This window comes from Chrysochloris asiatica, unplaced genomic scaffold, assembly GCF_000296735.1.
Source record: "Chrysochloris asiatica unplaced genomic scaffold, ChrAsi1.0 scaffold00018, whole genome shotgun sequence".
NCBI lineage: Eukaryota > Metazoa > Chordata > Mammalia > Afrosoricida > Chrysochloridae > Chrysochloris > Chrysochloris asiatica.
Genome location: NW_006408536.1, coordinates 14,779,964 through 14,801,193, shown reverse-complemented (window position 1 = coordinate 14,801,193; position 21,230 = coordinate 14,779,964). Strand labels below are relative to the sequence as shown.

Below are 21,230 nucleotides of genomic sequence, written 5' to 3'. Positions count from 1 at the left end.
CTTAGCACACACACCAAATATTTATAGTTTGTGTTGTTGTTAAGTGTCATTCAATCAGTTCCAACTCATAGCACCCCAGTATAGGGTTTCTGAGGAACAGCTGGTGGATTTGAACTGCAGACATAGCGGTTCACAGTCCAGTGCTGATCTCACAATGCCACACAAGGAGTACACATGTGTAGTCTTCTACTACTAAATTAAATACATGGAAATGAAATCTATAAAAAAAGTTATCTTTCTTTTCTGTACCCCAAAACACTAATAACAAACTTGAACTCATATAGCCAAGTTCATGGGTTTGATTTCAGCATGTGCTGTTAGTCTATGTGATAGTTGAGGTTTTGTGTCAACTTGACTGGGCCAAGATTTTCAGTGGTTTAGCAGTAAATATATAGAAATCCCCTATGATGAGATCTGCTGTGTGTAGCCAATCAACTGAAAGCAAGTTTCCTTATTGGTGTGACCTGCTCCCAAAATATTGGACACTTAGGCAAGGTTTGCTTGCTTTTTTGCTGGGTATGGCTCCTGCGTCTGGTTGTCATATAGCCTCTGGTTTCTGGACTCCAGCTTTCTGATCCAGTGAGTCGTCATTAGACTGCCATCTTATCTGCAGATGTTGGATTCATTTGCCTCTGCAGCCAGAAACCTGCAGTCTGACCTGCTAGTCTGGGTTCATAACTCCTGCAACTAAGTGAGTCAGGAGGAGTCTTCGATCTGACATCTGACCAATGGACTTCGACCTTGCCTACCTGTACAACTGTGTGAGCCATTTTCTTGATTTAAACCTCTACTTGTTGTTAGATGCCATTGAGATGCTTCTGACTCATATAGAGAGACCTTATGCACAACAGAACCAAACACTGCCCTGTCCTGCACCAGCCACACAATTGCTGTTATGCTTGAACCCATTGCTGCCACCACTGTGTCAATCTATCCCGTTGGGGGGGTCTTCCTCTTTTTGGTTGACCCTCCATCTTACCAAGCATAATGTCCTTCTGCGGGACTGGTCTGTCTTGATAATAATAAGTAATATGTGAGGTATGAGAGACAAAGCCTGGCTGTCCTGGCTTATTCTAAGGAGCATTCTAGCTGCACTTCTTCCAACACAGATTGGTTTGTTCTTTTGGTAGATGGCACTTTTAATATTTTTTTCCAGCACCATAATTCAAATGCATTGATTTTTCTAAGGTCTTCCTTATTCACTGTCCAACTTTCACAGGCATATGAGACAACTGAAAATAGCATGGCTATTGTCAGACCTCAAACATATCTTTGCTCTTAAACACCTTAAAGAGGTCTTGTGCAGCAGATTTGCCTAATGTAATACATTGTTTAATTTCTTGACTGCTGCTTCCATGAGTGTTGATCTGTGGATCCAATCAAAATGAAGTCTTTGCCAACTTCAATCTTTTCTCCATTTATCATGTTGTCATTTAAGTAGTCCAGTTGTGAGGATTTCTGTTTTCTTTATATTGAGGTGTAATCCATACTGAAGGCTGTCATCTTTGATCTTTATAAGTATTTTAACTCTTCACATAAATATTTGTGTGTGTGTGTGTGTGTGTGTGTATACACACACACACATATAAATATGTGTATGCTGTTGAGTCAGTTCCAACTCATAGTAATCCTGTAAAGAGTTTTCTAGGCTATAAATCTTTATGGGAGTAGAAATTCTCTTCTTTCTCCCACAGAACAGCTGGTGAGTTTGAACTTGTGGTTTAGCAGTCCAGTGCTTATCCTACAGAGCCACCAGTTCTTCATATATATAAAAGCTTCATTTCATTGGCTTTGCTTCTCCAGAGAACTCAGCCTAAGGCAGCAGATCCGACCGGAAACCTAATAGGCATTAATGCCCTTAAATCATGAAGCTGTGAGAGCAACTTTCTCTATATATGTTTCACCACTTTTCTGTCTTGGGAAAATGGAAATGTGATTCAACAGGCTACAGTAGTTTTTGTTGTTGTTGTTGTTTTTCTTAAAGCTTACATTCGGCATCTTGTAGTAGGCACACAGGAGTCCTGATGTAGTACTGTATGATCAGCACTAGACTGCAAAGTCAGCGCTTCAAACCTACAAGCTGCTCCTCAGAAACATATAGTGTTGCTGAGTCGGAACAGCACTCAACTACACTTAAAAACAACAGTGATCCTTCAAGCCTTACTATTACATAGTGTGAACTATAACCAAGTCAGTGACCACATAAACAGTGGTTACTATTAAAAAGTTCATCTTAGATAACTACCATTCCTTTCATAGATCTCCATTTGATCCCTTAATTTAATAAACATATATGGAAACATCAACTATGTGTCAAGCAAGTTCCAGGAAATAGCTTTCATTCTTTTGTTTTCTATTTTCAATAGTACCATTCAGGTACAAGCCTTCATTATCTTGTGTGTAGAAAAGGGGAACTAGCTTGATTACTCATACCTCTTATTGCACTACCAACCTCCAATTCATCCTACTGAAATATTCATTTCCTGAAAGTATATAGCTCCAGTCATATGACCAGGCTGCTTAGAATTCCAGTTTCCCCAAATTAAATATAATGCTTCATATCTTGGCATTAGAGCCATCTACAATACGGCCCCAACCTACCTTCTGGAATTATATCCCAACATCCCCTTACACATAGCCTTTAGTCAAGCAGGGTTAGTTTCTGATTCTAAACTCTTTAACATCAAAGTAATCCTAGCACATGTGTAACAAATCAAATAGTGGCAGAACAGCCTATGATGAAAAGCAAATTTCCTCTCATTCCCCAAACATAATCCTTAAGAAAGTTTTCTACACGTCCATAAATTTTGTAATTTTTAAACTTTAAGACAATGCCTATTTTAAGTCAAAACAAGATGAGGTGCTAACATATTATGCCCATCCTGTCCACCAGCTTCCTCCTCATTGCTTGGTAATTAAAATATTACTTTTATGTAAATCTCTTGACTTCCTTCATCAATTTTGAACAGAATCTCAACTCCTCAATTTGTAAAAGAAGACAGTGACCTTACATTCTTTTCCTCATACTTACTCCCACCCCCTTCCATCTGCTACTAGCTGTATTTTTTAACTTTTTATTAAACTTAAGAAAATAAACATTTTCTTATAATCACAACAAAATTCTTCATGTTCTTTACAGCCTGATTTAAAGTTGAAAGACTATATAACAGCAGCCATATTATCATGACAATAAAAATATTACTCATACAATAGAGTCAGTTCTGACTCATAGTGACACTGTATAGGGTTTCCAAGGAACAGCTAGTGGGTTTCAACCATCAACCTTGTGGTGAGCCTTGTGCTGATCCTAGAGCACATCAGATTTTTGTTGTTACATGCTGACAAGTCAATTCCAACTTATAGCAATTTATATAGGGTTTCCAAGGACGGCTGGTGAGTTTGAACCACCGGCCTTGTGATTCAAACCTACCTTCACCAGGACTCCCATATACAGACCAGGTAATATGAAATTTCTTTTTATATGACTCCCAGACCAATTTAAGGGATATTTACTAGATGTTTGCACACACACTTTTAAATACTTCATGAAAAACTTCAATTTCTATTTGGACTATGAAATTTTTTTTTTCAGTTTTCTCTTTTTAATGTTTTTAGCAGCTCCTCCTTTTTTGGTTGGTGATGGTGGTGGTGGTGTTGTTATTAAGTGCCTGTTTCCTAGAAGCTGCTGGTGAGTTTGAGCTGCTGACCTTGCAGTCCTCCAGTGTTTATCCTACAGTACCACAATGGAGAAGGTAATTTACTACTATTCTTAAATATTTCTTAGCCCTTATTCCTCATACTATCCATTCTTCTGAGAGCCCATCTCTTCCCATGCTCTGGATGGGTTCCTTGGTAGGCTAACTACACAGCTGTCACCTTGGGATAGCTCTTTAGTGTTTTTCTGGTTGAATTCACTCTTTTCAACGTCACATGTCTCTTTCTTAGGTTAGTCCCTAGCAACTTCCTAAGAATGGTGATATAGAAGAAAACTTTCTGAACCTTGAAGGTCTAAAAATGTCTTTATTTTGTGTTAACATTTGTATAGTTTGGCTCAGTATCATATTCTAGGATAAACATAATTATGCCTCACAACTTTGATACCATTGGTCAATGGCTTTCCTGCGCCTGTTGTTGCTAATGACATGTGTGATATTAGCCTGATACATATCGTTTTTGGTAGGTGACCTGCTTTTTCTTTCTGGAAACTTTAAGGATTTTCTGTCTTTGTATTTCTGAAATGCCACACTACTGAGATAAATACAGGTCTTTTTTCTTTCATAATGTTGTATGTTTGTTGTTAAGTGCCGTTGAGTTGGTTCCAACTCTTAGTGACCCTGTATAGGGTTACCAAGGGGTGGATGGTGGGTTTGAAATACTCACCCTGTGGTTAGTAGTCTAGTGCTTATCCAAGAGCACCATGACATTTTAATTGCTGTTGTTGTTGTTAAGTGCCGTCGAGTTGGTTCTGACTCATAGTGACCCTATATACAGGGTTTTTGAGGAGAGGCTGGTGAGTTTGAAGCATTGACCTTGTGCTTTAAAATGACCTTGCAATCCAGTACTTTACCCCACAGTACCACACCAGGACTCCATTTAATTAGAAGACTTGAATTCCAAATTTCTTAGATACAATTTCCTTCCATCCAGTTTCCCTGCTTCCCCTTTTGCAACTCTTCTATTATCTGGACTTTTTCTCACTGAAAATGGAACCCTTTTTGCTACTTAACATCAGTTTTGAAGTGCTACTTTTTTCTGTTTCTTTTCTCTTAAATAGCACCTTCTTCCACTTTTACCTACTCCCCTCACTGAATGCAATCATTTCAAATCTCCAAGGACACATACCAGAACTGGAAAATATTTTTTCTATATTGGGTCCCAGAGGGGTACACATAATTTTCTTGGGAGAGAAAAAAACCAATGACTGAGATGAGTTTGATACTATTCCAAGTTTCAAAAACTAACCACTGTTTTTCCCTGAACACATTTTTATTTTATATTCCTTCTAAGTTTGTTGTTAGGTATCATTGACTTGATTTTGACTCATAGCAACCCTATGTACAATAGAACCATTGCCATGTTTGAGCCCACTGTTGCAATCTATCCTAGTAACAGTACCCTCTTTTTTTTACTGACTCTCTACCAAGCATGATGTCTTTCTCTAGGGACTGGTCCCTCAGTTTGAATTCTAAAAAACTATGTTTTTCACAGCAATGAAGTTGCGAGCTAAGCCCTACAACGTTCAATGGACTCCGGTGAACCCAGGTGGAGGCCTGGTTGGTCAGCAGTGTGGCAAGACCTGTGTCTTCCTGGGCCTAGTGTTAGTGACATAGCCACAGAGGACTAGAGTGGAGAGTGAAGCGTCCAGCTGATAAGAAGAGAGGGCATATGAGCAAGAACACTCACACTTGCCGAGAGTACCCACTTGACCTGACTTCAATGGCTAGATGATCAGAACTCAATTAGAAAAAGAAAGAGGGGGAAAAAAAGAGTAATCTGATACAATCTGATGAACCTGACCTACACCTATGGATGCAGTAGCTCAAAAACAGGAACAAATCTTTACAGTGAGGATCATTCCCACCCCCTTGATACACAGGGTAGACAGGGATGGGCAACTTGGACATTGGCTACCCAAAAAGGGGGGGGGGGTGGCTACAAAGGCAAGAAGTGACTGGCTTACAAGCTTTCAAGAGGGAGCCTAGATCCAGAGGGTGTGGAGGAAGGTAGAATCTCCACTGAGTAGTATCCAACCTGTCTGGGCGGGGCTGATGAAAGGGGATAGGACTCATGTGGCACAATAGTGCATAACTGCTATCAGGACTGACTGTGAGGTTTGGAAATGTAAAGATAGAATGTTTTGCAGCAAAAGGAGGGGAGTAATTGACTTGGCAGTCCAGGAGTGGAGGTCCCTGGGACCATCAAGGGAGAAGATTGCAGTGCGGGACCCTACACAGAGAAGCAGTGACACCAGAGATGGAGGCAGAGACGATGACATGGAGAGATGGAGCAGCTGGGGACTCTGGACCCAGAGAGGGAGAGGAGAGGGGTTGTGTGCTGAAAACGACTGTCATGCTTGCGGGGGTATACCCTTTGGTTAGTTGATGATGCATGGAGGGGATTGAAACAATATATGATACGATGAATGTAAAGCTAATGTTCTTCCATGTAAATGATCACATAATTCACAATAAAACATTAAAAAAACAAAAACGATGTTTTCTTTTTGCCAAACTTAAGAGCAAATGATTTTTAATCTACTTTTATGTATATGGGATGTCACAGTAGTATAATAGGTCTTAGGTGACAATACATTGTACAGATTATGTTGAATGCTTCTAAGCCATGTGTCCACGAGTGGTTTTGAAATAAACCTGATGTTCACTAGGACATAATACTAATTTTTAGGCAACCTTGGACAGCAGGTAGGAAAGCAACAGTGCTCTTCTATCTCATGTATGCAATGTAATGAGATAGGTGCAGATAGGGACATCAAACTTCAGATGGCACTGATAGTCGAAGAATAGAGACTGTCCTAAACATGTGACAAGCCTATCTATGTTGCTAAACCATTTGTTATCCACATAAAGGTGTCACACAAAAACTATAACTAGTCTGACATTTATCAAACTGTGTTTTTGCCTCCAAGTACACTTATTGTAAAAAAAAATTCAATAAAGTAGAACAAAGATAAATAATGTATGTGATAATCATTGTGCAAGGCATATAGTTTTATGTTCTATCACGCTAAAATTTAAATGACACATGCATACCTGTCCATTTATTATCATAAAATTTACTTCATACATTTAAAAAATTATTACAATTCCACATTGTTATTTTTATCAAAGTCTATGTTCACTTGGTAATGAAAGTCTAACTCTAGGCAAAAATTTGAGACAGGCAGCTGGCCCACAACAAAACCCACTATTATTCTTTCTTCTACACGTCTACCTCTTTCAGACATTTGTCATCGAAAGTCTAGACTATGTATGAAAATTAATAATTCATCCATTCAAATATTTATTTATTGAACATTTAAGAAATGCTAGGCCCGCCTATATGTGCCTGAATATATAGTAATGAAACAAATCCAAACTCTGCCTTTATACATCTTAAATCCTAATAGATCAAATAATAGGAAAATTGTGGGAACAAGATAAATGCTATGGAAAAAAGATGCTGAGTTGAGTAAGGGGATTAGAAGTGAAGTATGAAAAGGGGGTTTCTAAGGGTAGAGCCACAGTTTCCTATGTTTCAAAGAGTTGGCTCTTCTTCGCCAACTTGGGTTCTGGCGTGTGGGGCTGCCATTTAAAATGGAACCTTTGCCCAAAGTTGAGGAGGCAGGTTGCCATGCCTAAAGGAGAGGCATAAGAATGGTGCCTGACAAGAACAAGAAAGTGGAGTCTTCAATCAGATTAACTAGGAGAATGTGCTGCACAATGCCAAAGGCACAGAGATGCCATTCCAGTGGGCCTGGGAGGGAGAACTGAAATCCAGGGTTGACAAGCCCCTACCCAGAATCCACAGTGCATGGTCAACACCCAGAGGCTGGAGGGCAGAGTCACTGCCTAGATGGTCTCAGAGAACAGTGGATTATTTTCAAGCCGTAAGAACTAATGTAAATTGTTCTGCTGAATTTTTAACTAGCTTGGTGCCCATTATCCCTTTTTGCCCTTCAACTGCTCCCTTTTGTTACACCATTATAACTGAAAACAGGTAATTTGTATTCTAGTTTCAGATAAAGAGTAATTATGTTCCAGATTGGAATTTGGACTTGGAAGAATTTGGGCTCAATACAACGTACTAAGCTTAATACAATTTGGGTTTTAGTACATTTTCATTTCAGTTGTATGCGTGTTAGTTGCAAGGATGAATTCATATTTGTATTGTGTATAATTTAAGGAGATATACACAAGGTGACAAGGAGTGGACTGATAATTTAGGTTATGTGTCAACTTTGCTCGGACTGGGTTCTCAGTGGTCTGGGAATTCAGGTGTAGTAAAAGTCTCCACGATGAGCTCTAATATAATGCAATCACCCCCATGATGCAACTTTATTGCTAAACCCTAATCTGATGTAATTATCCTATGTCGTAAATCCTAACTTCTACAATGCTAATGGGTGTCCTGGTGTGACTGTGTAGGACAAGCACTGGGCTGCTAACTGCAAGGTCCACAGCTCAAACCCACCAGCAATGTCGCTATAAATCAGAACCAACTTAACGGTACTTAACAACAAAGGCTATCACAACAACATGATGCTAATGAAGTTAGATGCAATCTACAGGATTAGGTTGTATCTTGAACCAATCTCTCTCTTTTTTTTTTTTTTAATAAAAGGAGAGAAAAGTGAGCTGAGTTCAGAGAAAACCAACACCAACAAGATAGAAGTGTCAGGAATAGAGTGAGTCCTTTGGGCCTGAGTCCCTACACTGTGAAGCTCCTAAATCCGGGAAAGATTGATGGATGCCAAGACACAAGGAGATCTCCAAGAAATGCTGGGCCTACAGATGCTGAAAGGAGACAAGGCCTTTTCCCCAGAGCTGGTACACTGAATTTGGACTTCTAGCCACCTAAACTGTGAGAACAGGTTTCTGATTGTTAAAGCCATCCCGCTTGTTGTATTTCTGTTACAGCAGAACTAGATCACTAAGACAAATGAGGGAAAATTACTTTTAACTCAATGTGTCTTTTCTAGCTGAGAGAGAAAAGTATATTTTTGTACTTAAAATGTGAGAAAAGAAAGAATGAAAGAGAATTAATATTAATGTTCCATGTTTGAGCTATATAAAAATATTGTAAAGTGCTAACATTAAGAAAACAAACTGGGTGATATTAAATGATTTTAAAGAATGATTCAACATTTGGCATTATGCCTTGCCTTGCCTTGTATACATAATTTCCTTTTTCCTCCACTCCCTTGAGTCAGGAAGTGTGTTCTTGAAGCATTTATATTTTCTAAATTGTTTTGAGTATCAGAAAATACTATTGAAGTTTGAAGTAAAATATTTAAATGCTCCTTGTTAAAAACCAATGAAAAAGAAATTTTTATACCATGGATGTATAACCATGTTTTGTCTAACATAAAAAAAGACCTTACAATAGAAAAGTGTATACTGATACTCTGCTCACCCCTTAAATATAATTCCCTAAAGAAATTAAAGATCACTCACTATGCATACAATCTACTTTTGTAACATACACTTGTTTGATTTGTTCTAGTTTTTAATTTAGAAAAGATATGTTAATCATAACATTTAGGTGGCTAAGACTTACACAAATTATTTGGCTATGGCATATATTGGGATTAGATATCAAAGCAATGGTGCGAAAGCAGTTAAACTTATTCTAGGTTACAATAAAACCATATTCAATTCACTAGATTTGCTAAAGGAATGATAAATATGGTCAGCATTTTTCATTTAACTGAATTTTTTCAGTGTTGTAAGCCAGCTACTTGTATCTATATTTGAAAAGAAACAGCATTACTAGCTCTTTGGACTAACATTTTAAATGAAGAGCACATATATTTCCTTATCCCTCCAAATCATAACTATCAACCATCAATTTAATTCTGCTTAAAGGGCAACATGATAGCATAATTCCCAAAGCAAAATATCATGTCATTTGGATTAAATATAAAGCAAGTTTTATTCACTTACCACCTTTAAAGTAATCTTAGAAAACAGTTCCTACTCTAAATTAGGTAAAATTACTTGTCTAAAATTACTCAAATGTAGAGTTGGTTTAAAATTTGCAAAATATAGAAATCACTTCAACAAACATGCGATTTTAAGTTCTGATTATTTCAAGTACACATCCTAACCAACAAAGCACTGCTTCCATTATAGTAATCTAAAGTTTGCATTTTTACTCCATCTTAGTTTAATGAGAATCATTCGATTTACACAAAATTACAAACATCAAGATCAAAATTAACTTAGCACTAAAAAGCCAATGTAGAAATTAAGTTTACAAAATACATAGTTGAAATATCTAATAAACACAACAGGTTTACTCTAATGTGCAAACATTATTCTTTAATGGCTCTATAAAACTGAGTTTTAAATTTCGAAAAGCCTATAAAATGAAAATAAATTAACTGCTTCATTATTATAATTATACTTATCTCCAACTAAAACAAATTATTCTTTAAAGAAGTTGAACAAAGCTTACCCGTATAGAGCGAACACGAAAAGACAAAAACTTAAACATGGCTATGAAACCATGATGCTAAATGAATTTCTGACCGTAAAACTTAAGTTAGAAAGGGAAGGCCAAGCCCCTGAAAGATTTCTCCTACCAGCTGTTCCGGCAATTAGAAAATTTCCTGTCAGGCGGGTCCTGAAAATGCTAGAAAAAGAGGCCTGACAATTTTCCTGTGGTAAAAGAAAGGAGAAACCTAAAGGCAGGAGTACTAATGTAGCTGATAGTTACGGGCCAGAACAGGAAACCAAAACAGATTTACTGATAGCAAAATCCTGTTGAAAAGTTCTTTTCTCCTGGTTCCCAGCAACCCAATTTCAGAACTGGTGCAACGAACACTTTAGTTTAGAATCCTGAGAAACACCAGTATTTCTTAATTAACTGAAACGATTCACCACTACTAAAATTATAAAGTCACTGATGTAAACTGTGAAACTCTACCCTTTGGCTGCTTATATACATACTCAGAAGGATAGTCTCAAGACTTATTTAAGGTTATACATCGATATGGTAAGGGTGTTCCCCATCAATGAGGAAGTTTCATAACTATGGACAGAAAATGAAGACCACAAGCAAGAAATTTATTGTTAAGGACAAACTCTTGCAGGTCTTATATGTAAGTAAACTATGTTTTATTATATATTGACTATATGAGGGGGCTTAAAAAAGTTCATGGAAAAATGGAATGAAAAGATAACGGAATTAACCAAACTTTTTGAAGTCCCCTCATATAAATTAATTGTCAAACAGGCCAAAAATTTCAAGGCACGTAGCTAAATATCACATACTGTCCCCACCATTTCATCCTTGAAGTTTTTCTAAGGTATTTTTGTTTTGGAAAATCTTTTTTAAAGCACGTCAGTATACAAAACATGACTATCAGATCAGCGGCATGTAACCCAAACCAAATAACCAAAGTACAGCAACAGTGAAAAGTATAGGAAAATGGTCAAGTAGATCAATGTACACTGAATCTATATGGAGCCAACACAAACTTCAAGTGTTCATTTTACTTGTTTATGAGAAAAATTAATAAAATCACTGAGTTTTTTGAACTTGAAGAGACTCTAGAAAACACCAAGAAAATCACTCACTCTCTGGTCAAGACAGGCACACATTTGGGAATGCAGCTATCTACAATGGAGTTGTTTCATACTTGTTTATTAAGCAAATATTGAAGTGCCCATTATGTGATAGAGTACTATGTCTATGACAGACCTGGGCTGTCTTTTTATATTAAATTTTTATAGCAATGTTCTATAAATAACCTAATGGAAGTTTAAAAATACCTTAAAAAATGCTTAGGTTGAAAAATTATCTTAGGTAACACATTAAAATCAACTGACAAGCTAAGCCCTACAATGTTCGGTGGGCTTCTGTGGACCCGGGTGGAGACCTGGTTGGCCAGCAGTATGGGGAGACCTGGGGACTCTTGGGCCCAGAGTCAGTGGCGTGGCCACAGAGGACTAGAGCGGAGAGTGACGCTACCAGCCGATAGGAAGAGAGGCCATATGCATAAGAACACCCACACTTGCAGATGGTACCCACTTGACCTGGCTTCAATGACTGGATGATCAAAGGTCAGCAGAAAGAAGAGGAAAAAAAGAGTAATCTGATACAATTTGATGAACTTGACCTACACCTATGGATGCAGTAACTCAAAAGAGGGAACAAATCCTTACAGCAAGAATCATTCCCACCCCCTCCACACACAGAGTAGACAGAGATGGGCAACTTGGACATTAGATACCCAAAATGGGGGGCGGGGACTACAAAGGCAAGAAGTGACTGGCTTACAAGCTTTCAAGAGGGGACCTAGAGCCAGGGAGCATGGAGGAAGGCAGAATCTCCAGTGAGTACTATCCAATCTGTCTAGGCGGAGCTGATGAAATACAACACAGATGGGTCACTTGTGATACAATAGTGAATAATTGTTATCAGGACTGATTGTGAGGGTTGGAAATGTAAAGGTAGACGTTTTATAGCAAGGAAGGGAGTGATTAACTCTCCAGTCTAGGAGTGGAGGTCTCTAGGACCATCAAGGGAGAAGAGCAGAGAACGGGACCCTACCCAGAGAAGCAGCAAGGCCCGAGATAGAGGCAGAGATGATGACGTGGAGTGATGAAGCGGCTGGGGACTTTGGATTCAGAGAGGGGAAGGGACTGTGTGCTGAAGACTGGGTGGGGGGTGTAGAGGGCGGGTTTGTAGGGTATACCCTTTGGTTGGTTGATGATGCTTGGAGGGGATTGGAACCATGGCAATGAAACGATATACGATAGAATGAATGTAAAACTAAAGTTCTCTCATGTAAACTATCATATAATTCACAATAAAACATTAAAAAAAAAATCAACTGGGACCCAAATAAATATCCAAGATACAACTTGAGTTCTACCTGGGAAATGATACAGTTCTCTTGATTAAAAATGCATGTCTAAATTTTTCAGCAAGGAAAGCATTGAGGAAGTTTCCCATCAGAACACAAACATCTCCCATTTTCAAAGGAATTATTTAAGGCTCCTTAGAATGCTCCAAACAAGGTCAGTAGTTCAAACCCACCAACTGCTCTTCAGAAACCCTGTACAGGGTGGCTATGAGTCATAACCAACTCAACAACACTTAACACCACCACAATGCTCCAAGGAGTCCAGTCCTGGTGGGGCATGGAGGATAAGCACTGGACCACAAAGTTGGTTTGACCAGAAGGTTGGTGGTTCAAACTCAACAGCCACTCCTCAAAAACCCTACAGAGTGTTGCTATGAGTCGGAACCGACTCGATGGCACTTAACAAGAACAATGCTCCAAAATAGCAGCCAACCACCTAACACATCTGCAGTATGAAAAAAAAGTAGCTCTTAAGATCATGTCAGGAAAAAAGAAACATCATGATTACTGAACAACAGATTAATTATTAGCACAAAGCAAAATAGCAGTGTATCTGGAGAGAGCATTCATCAACTTTATTCAAGTCATACTTCTGAGCAGGAACAACCAAATATGCTTTTTTAAACTTACAGAAATTAGTCTACATTGACTTTAACAACTAATAATTCTCAGGATAATAATTCACATTTTGCTGTGTGTATGTTTTCTAATATTAAAATCATTCTAAACATGTTAAAAATCAAGACAATCAATTGCCAATTAATCTATTTCGACTCATGGTGACATCATATGTGTCACTGTAGAACTATGCTATGCAGAATTTTCAACACACGATTTTCTGGGGAGTAGATCTTCAGACCTTTCTACCAAGGTGCCTCTGGATGGACTAGAATCTCCAACTTCTCATTTCAAAGCTGAGTGCTTAACTGATTGTACTACCCGAGCATTAAAAACAGAGGGGTACTTCAGGTATCAAAATCTGAATAAGTTGACCTGATTTGAAATTAAAGCACTTTGGTACTAATATATGAATGATAAATAGAACAAACAGGAAAAAAAAAAAGATTCCAGAAAAAATCTTTAGCATAATTGTGGCACTTATCATTCGAGGGGGATGTTAGGACATTTGGGGGGGAAAAATAAAGGCCAATTTTATCTCATATTACACATATTAATAAATTCCTTGTGTATTAACGGCCAAAACAGAGGAACATTCTTCAAATATAACTAAATCTTATTAGTATTTTTATGTCTTCATAAGAAATACACAAAATGCAGATGCCATAAAAATATTGATGTAGATTTAATTTAAACATTTAAAAACGTCTTTATACCAAAAGGCACCATAAACAAAGTTAACTGGAATACCTTATGATTGCTTCCAATTCATCACTGAGCAACTGTTTCGTTCAGGTGTCATCTATGTTCCAGGCAGAATACCATCTCTTGAAGTCCTTTCATACCACTCCTCAGGCATTTATCAATATTTATACATGGCACAACATCCCCACCAAATTAATCTTGAGAACAAGCATCATGCAAAAGATTGCAAAGACTACTGCCAAACCATCCCACCCATAGCACTCTCTACTTAGCTGGGTTCAAAGATTCACTGCAATGGCCACATAGAACTCAGACACCATCATCAGTAATGAGGCTTATTAGAGAAATTAATAGGTTGCAATGCAGGGTCAGAAATGCTGAGGGCAACGTTGTTCTAGTCAGGACAGCCTCTCCTTAGCTGTGCCCACAGGCAGGCCTTTCTCTGCCTGGCCAATGTTACAAAGCTCTATTTTGCTGCTCATAAATGCCCAGAGGACATACCACTCCACCAGAAGTCTCAGCCTGAAGACACTCAGCTCTAGCTTTGTGGGTCAGCAATCCTAGCTCCTCTAATTCAGTGTCTAGAGGCACCCCACTGCAAGCAAGCCCCCTGCCCTGCCCAAAGTCACTCAATTGGGAAGCCCATTGCCCTGTGTCATGATCTGGCTCTTGGTACTGCTGCTGTTGCTGCTTCTCTGGTATCACAGAATTCTGTCCCTAGGTCCAGGAGGTTCGATGCACAGGGCTCTCAGCGTCCAGAGGACGCACTCCAATCCCAGCTCTTCTTTGACAGTTGTGAAATCTCTAGGCCTGCTTTTAGAGTTCCAAGTTTTTACAATCACAGTTAATGCTCTTAAGCACGCACAACGGAATCATATAATCTTGTCAAAGTCTGTCCCCACCTTCTTTTAGCTAGATTCATCATGGATAAATGTTGTTTGGTGGAAGTGGTATGGTGATGAAGGAGTCAATATTAAAGTAGGGCCTTACAGATCATCAAGAAGTTTGGATTTGCATTTTATGCTAATGTGATGGAAAATTAATCTTCCCTGTCTTAGGCATTACTATCTATCCAATGATCTTAAAACAAAATCAGATTTGATAAGCAGCCACAATAATCTTAAAACAGAATCCAATTAGATCATGCTTCTGCCTCTAATTCTTTGTGGCTTCCCATCACAGAAAAAAACCCAAACTTCCATGGCCTACAGAGGCATGCTTACCCCAGTAGCAGTCGTGGTCTATTACTATTATCATCACTTGCTACCGTTATCCTTCACACAAATTTAGATTTGAACTACAAACTCATTTCTTCAGAGGGCCTTTTGTCTACTTTATTCTTTTCATTGCAATAATCATGATCTGGGATTTTTATGCACTTGTTAACTTAAATGTTTCCCTACACTTGAATTAAATATTAAAAAATATTTAATAAATTAACTAAGGAAGCCTACTATCTACTAAAATTTGGTATTGATTTTTACTTAACACCCCCCCAAATTAGCACCTGATTAAAAAAAATTCTATTAAAGTATGTATACTTTGTGTACAATAAAATACATACATCATAATTTCAATATTTTAACAAATGTATACAACCAAGTAACTAACTTATCACCCCAAAGGGTTACCCCTTGTGCTCTGTCCTAGTAAATCCCTAGGATTCCTGGTGTGGCACTGTAGGATTAGCACTGGATTTATAACTACAAGGTTGGCATTTCAAACCACCAGCTGTTCCTCAGAAATCCTATACAGGGTCACTATGAGTCAAAACAGAATCGACTTGATAGCACTGGACTGTAGGGTCAGTGTGAACCACAAGGTCAGCAGTTCAAGCTCACTAGCTGCTTGTAGGAAACCCTATACAGGGGCACTATGAGTTGGAACCAACTTGATGGCACTTAACAATAATAACAATTCTTTTAAAACTCAGGAATAAATAAAACTTATTAACATGGTTACGAATTGGCTGCTGACCTCGAGGTCGGCAGTTTGAAACTACCAGCTGTTCTGCGGGAGAAAGATGAGGCTTTCTGATCACGTAAAGAAACCCTATTGAGTCGCTACCACCACCATCAATATATGTTCACTTAGATGTTCTCCTTTGACTGATTTGATAAAGTACATCAACAGATTTGCTAATGTTGACTTTTGCTTCTGTATGTGATATATTGATATTTTGCATCTATATTAAAGGAGCACTGGTAGCGTAGTGGTTACGAATCGGGCTGCGAACCTAAGGTCAGCAGTTCGAAACTACCAGCTGTTCCATGGGAGAAAAATGAGGCTTTCTGCTCCCATAAAGATTTACAGCCTCGGAAACCCTGTACAGGGTCGCTATGGCTTGGAACAGACTCAACAGCACTTAACAACAACAACATTCATAAATTAAATCAGCACGTGGTTTTCTTTTCTGTGTTAACTTTATAAAACAAGCTAGAAGGCAACAGATTTTTACTATGCTTTAGAACAATTTAAAGACCACAGGAATGATTAATTCCTTGAGAATGTAAAAGATTTCACCTATGAAACCCTTGGGAACTGGCACTATAGTTAAGAGTGTTGATGGTGTTGATTCTTTAATAAATAAAACTTCTCGGATGGTTGCTGGCATACTTAGTTTTTCATCTCTTCCTAAGTTTATTTGGTATCATTTAGATTTCCCTAGAAAGACATACATTTTAACAGGATCTTCATATTAGTATAGAATTATACTTAGGATAATGCACTGGACCTCAAGGTTGGTTTGAACCGCAAGGTCAGTGGTTCAAACCCACCAGCCACTCCTCAGAAACCCTAGAATGGGTCACTATGAGTAAGAACCGACTCGAAGGCACTGAACAATAACTTAGTAGTCTATTGTATTTTAAGCAAACTAAAAGAAAACTTCAGATATATATATATATATATATATATATATATATATATATATATATAAAAGCCAAATAGTCAAATGAATGCTATGTACCTATCACTCAACTTCAGTAATTAGCAACTCATGGTCGATCTTGTTTCAAATGCTCACTTCCCCCTAACTCATGTAACTATTTTCAAGCAAATTCCAGACATTGTGTATCATTTCATCGGTAAGTATTTCAGTTGCTATGATGTTTTATCTCCTTCCTATCTGTGGCTATATCCTGTTTTGCTATCCTAACGTTATGCATTTGCTTTTATTTTTTCCTGTATTCTAATTCACAGATTTTGGAGTTTCTATTTAATTCCTTCCTCTTGCTTTTTATAGGTTTACTTTGTAGTTCTTTTTTTCTAGTTTCTTTCATGGAATCCTGAGTTCCTTTATCTGAATTTTTTTATTTATTAATAAGTGTTCTTTCAACTATAACATTATATATTAAAACATTACTATGTTCTAGGCACAAGGGAGTTTCTACAAAGTTTGTGGGAAAATGGAATGAAAAGATAATGAAAATTTCCCATTAACTTTTAGAAGCCCTATCATATGTAAAATTACCTTAGTTAATCCTCACCACAAATGAGGGAGGTATTAATTTTTACACTTCATCACAATGTCAAGTATCTTCACAGATGAAGAAACTAAGGCTTAAAATGAAGTCACTATGCTCAACCGTACATAGTTATGAAATGGAAATCATTGTGATGGTGGGGAGGATAAAAAGATAATGCTATCTGGGGAAAGAGGTATGGCATGTTGCTAACTTAGGTGAGAAACCAGGAGATGCTAAACTCGCTGATAAGGCCCTGAAGGAATAAGGCTCTGTAGAGGTGCCAGAGCAAACTTTCTGGAAATTTTCTACAACATACATTACACCTGTCTGGCCAAACTCCAACCCTGGTGAAATCCAATTATCAGCCACCTCCAGGACTGCCTGGAAAGCTAAACACTGCTAGAGAAATATCAATCCTATGATATTACAACTTAGAATTTAAACATTTAAAAAAATGTTTTACTGTGAATTATGTGATAGTTTACATGGGAGAACATTAGTTTTACATTCATCCTATCATATAATCATTTCATTGCCATGGTTACAATCCCCTCCATGCATCATCAACCAACCAAAGGGTATACACTACAAGCCTGTCCCCCGGTCGTCAGCACACAGCCCCTCCCCAGCTGCTCCATCTCTCCACGTCACCGTCTCTGCCTCCATCTTAGGCATCACTGCTTCTCTGGGGAATTTAAACATTTTTTAATTAATTCTTTCGGATATAATTCTTTGGACTAATTCATTCCATTTTTTCAGTCATTGTAAGTAAGGCTTAATGTCTCCATTTATGTGCAGAACTACACTCTTGGTACATATCAATCAGTAGATAATTCTAGCACAAGAATAAAGAAAGTGCTAGTGGTTACGAATCGGGGTACGATTCGAAACTACCAGCTGTTCCGTAGGAGAAAGATGAGGCGTTCTGCTCCCGTAAAGATTAACAGCCTCGGAAACCCTGTGCAGGGTCACTATGAGTCGGAACCGACTCCACGGCACATAACAACAACAATGGTACTAAGGATTTAAATTAGAGATGGAAAAAATAAGTTTCATGAACTGTTCGTACTATCGATTCTGTGGCCTCGTCTAAGCTCAATGGGAAAACCTGCTATGCTCCACTCAAAGTTATCTCCTGTGGGCCTGGCCCTGGGAAGCAGATGCTCTGTCCAAACCCGAGTCTTACAGTAAGCAGCACCACACCATAGGAAGCATTGTGCACAAATGTCTTTTTTTCTGCTTAGGCTAATCATTATCTAAAATGATTAAATGAAGAGAATCATTTAGGTAAAGGTGTGACAGCCTTCAATATGGCAATATTTTAGGTTGACTCGTAATCCACTCACACTGAGGCTAACTTTAAATTAGTTTGCTTTCTTTCCAAATATGGATGAGGGCACTCAAACTCAAAGAATGGGTATTGTGATGAGGAGACTAAGAGAGTAGAAGCAGTTAGAGGCACCATATAAGGTAGACAAACCAAAAAGAAACATGATTAAAAAATAAAACAAAACAAAATGGAGTATCAATTTTTCCCCACACTTAGGGGCATAAGAGACACACTGAGTGAAAAAATAGCCCAAAACAAGAGAGCCAAAAATGTAGTGGATGGAAACTTCAATGCTTGGAAATTTTTACTTTTGTGTTTCCCCATAATGGTTTTAAAGACCTCAAACCTAGTCTCCTATGGCTCTGCACCAGATAGGATACAGGCAGGTGAGGCAGACGACATGGTTCTGTGCATGGGCTCCCTGGGTTCAGGTAAACGCTATGTGGGGAACAGCAGGGCAGGCCTGCACTGCCCCTGCTGGTCAGGAGGGCAGAAGAGAGTGGGAAGAGCATGCCACTAGCTCCAGCAGTGATGATAACAAGGTGACCTGGAAGTAGGCTCCCATAGGTTTTTACTATGGTGTTCACACAACATACAAATCACATTAACATCCTATTTCACAGAAATATACCAAGGATATTAAAGCAATGCATACTTGTTTATTCCCCCCCCCCGCCCCCAGGCTAAAATACAGTCTCCGCCCATAAGAGCTAGAACACAGACACTGCGCATACAATGAGTGTTAATGAACCGGGCAATTGAGTGCTGTCAATGAGTAGTATTCTATTGTATTTTCCAGTGTTGGGTGAGATCTTCAGTGTCTACTGTTTATTCAACCACTTTCTATAGTCTGTTGAAGGGCTGTGCAAGTGCTGGCTTGACTCCTGGTCATGACGATCATTTTGGATGTTGAGGAACCACCAAGGAAATGGAAGATAAAACTCAGCAGGAAACCAAGAACTGGTAAAATCCTTTGGATATTATAAAGGTTCACAGAAATGCATCATAGCCTTATGGTTACTGAATGAACAGTAATTGGAATAACGGTATGTTTGAAAGTTGGAAAAAATTACTGCTAGAGTTCTACATCATGACTTCAGGGAATTTGAAAAGAACAAGGTACTTGCATTTTTTCCCTGTGTATGGGAGTCCTGGTGTGGCGCTGTGGGTTAATGCATTGGACTGCAGTCGGTTTGATCCACAAGGTCGACAGCTCAAGCTCACAAGCTACTCCTCGGAAACCCTATACAGGGTCCCTATGGGTAGAAACCGACTCTACTGCACTTAACAACAACATGCTCTTTACAGGGGCGCTACTCCTTTATGAGGAGTCCTGGTGTGGTACAGTGGGTTAATGCGCTGGATTGCAAGGTCAGTGTGAACTGCAAGGTTGGTGGTTCAAGCTCACCAGCCACTCCTAGGAAACCCTATACAGGGTCACTATGGGTCGGAACCGACTTGACAGCACTTAACAACAACAACTCCTTTATGGGAGCCCATCAGTTGCTCTGCATGAGAAACATGAGGCTTTCTGCTCTCACAAAGATGTAAAGCCTTGGAAATCCTATATGGGGGTCACTATGAGTCAGAACCGACTCAACGGTACTTAGCAATAATTCCTTAGTCTGGCATTTAAGATAATCTACAATGTGGTTAATGAGCTGGACTGAAAAGTCAGTTTGAACCACAAGGTTGGTGGTTCAAGCTTACCAGCCACTCCTCGGAAACCCTACATAGGGTCGCTATGGGTCGGAACTGGCTCAATAGCACTTAACAACACAATGTACCCTCAACTTCAACAATTGCGTATGTGACTATGATACAAGAACTACAAACTACAAAGATTGAGCTGATAAGGATTGCAGCAATAATTACAAAGTTGATATTATGAGCAATGAATGAATGCACAGTCACTAGAAATAAATGATAAAGGGAATCTGGATGAGTCAAAGGACCAAATAATGGAAAAGTCAACTCATTTCACAATTTTGCCTAGAGCCAGGTCTACTGTCAGCTGAAAAATTACTGGATACAATCCTACTTCCTAAAGGGCAAACTTTATCCCTGCCAAATAGTCTGGGAAAGCTATCAGTTCCTGAAAGGACAGAGGACAGGAAAAATTAACATTTAGTAGGCTCTTTATGCTAGGTAGGTATTTGTCTCATTTAATACTTGATTCTGAAAATGAGACTTTGCCCTATACTGCATAGCTGTAAGAGAATCATTTCCCCACTTAACAAAAAACTGCTTTAATGATTCTTAGGTAAATAAAAAGACCTCAAAAGTCATGACTACTTATTTCTTCAGAATGGATCATATAGAACACAGAGCCCTTTGGCTAAGTGAAAAACGATGGAACATTCTGGTGCCTGGGACACCATATTGAGTTAAGATACTATATGGTATATATGCACAACCTGGGAACAACAGGGTTCTGGGATACAGAGATAGAGCCATGGTTGGAATGTGGAAAAGGGGGGAATAATATTAAGATGCTTGGCTGTCTTTTGAATCTTGG

At 38.6% G+C, this 21,230-nt stretch overlaps 1 protein-coding gene across 5 annotated transcripts in view; it reads right to left on the bottom strand.

Moving 5' to 3' along the window:
• Positions 1-21,230, bottom strand: part of RPS6KA3 (ribosomal protein S6 kinase, 90kDa, polypeptide 3) — a 121,962-nt gene that overhangs the window by 60,654 nt on the left and 40,078 nt on the right. The window contains exon 1 of one of the 5 annotated variants that reach the window (XM_006835585.1): positions 10,177-10,227. The exons of the other annotated variants lie outside the window; for them this stretch is intronic. Coding sequence (XP_006835648.1) covers positions 10,177-10,215 — 39 coding nt within the window. The 5' untranslated portion in view covers positions 10,216-10,227. Of the gene's footprint in view, positions 1-10,176; positions 10,228-21,230 lie in introns of those variants that run through there. 5 annotated transcript variants of the gene reach the window in all.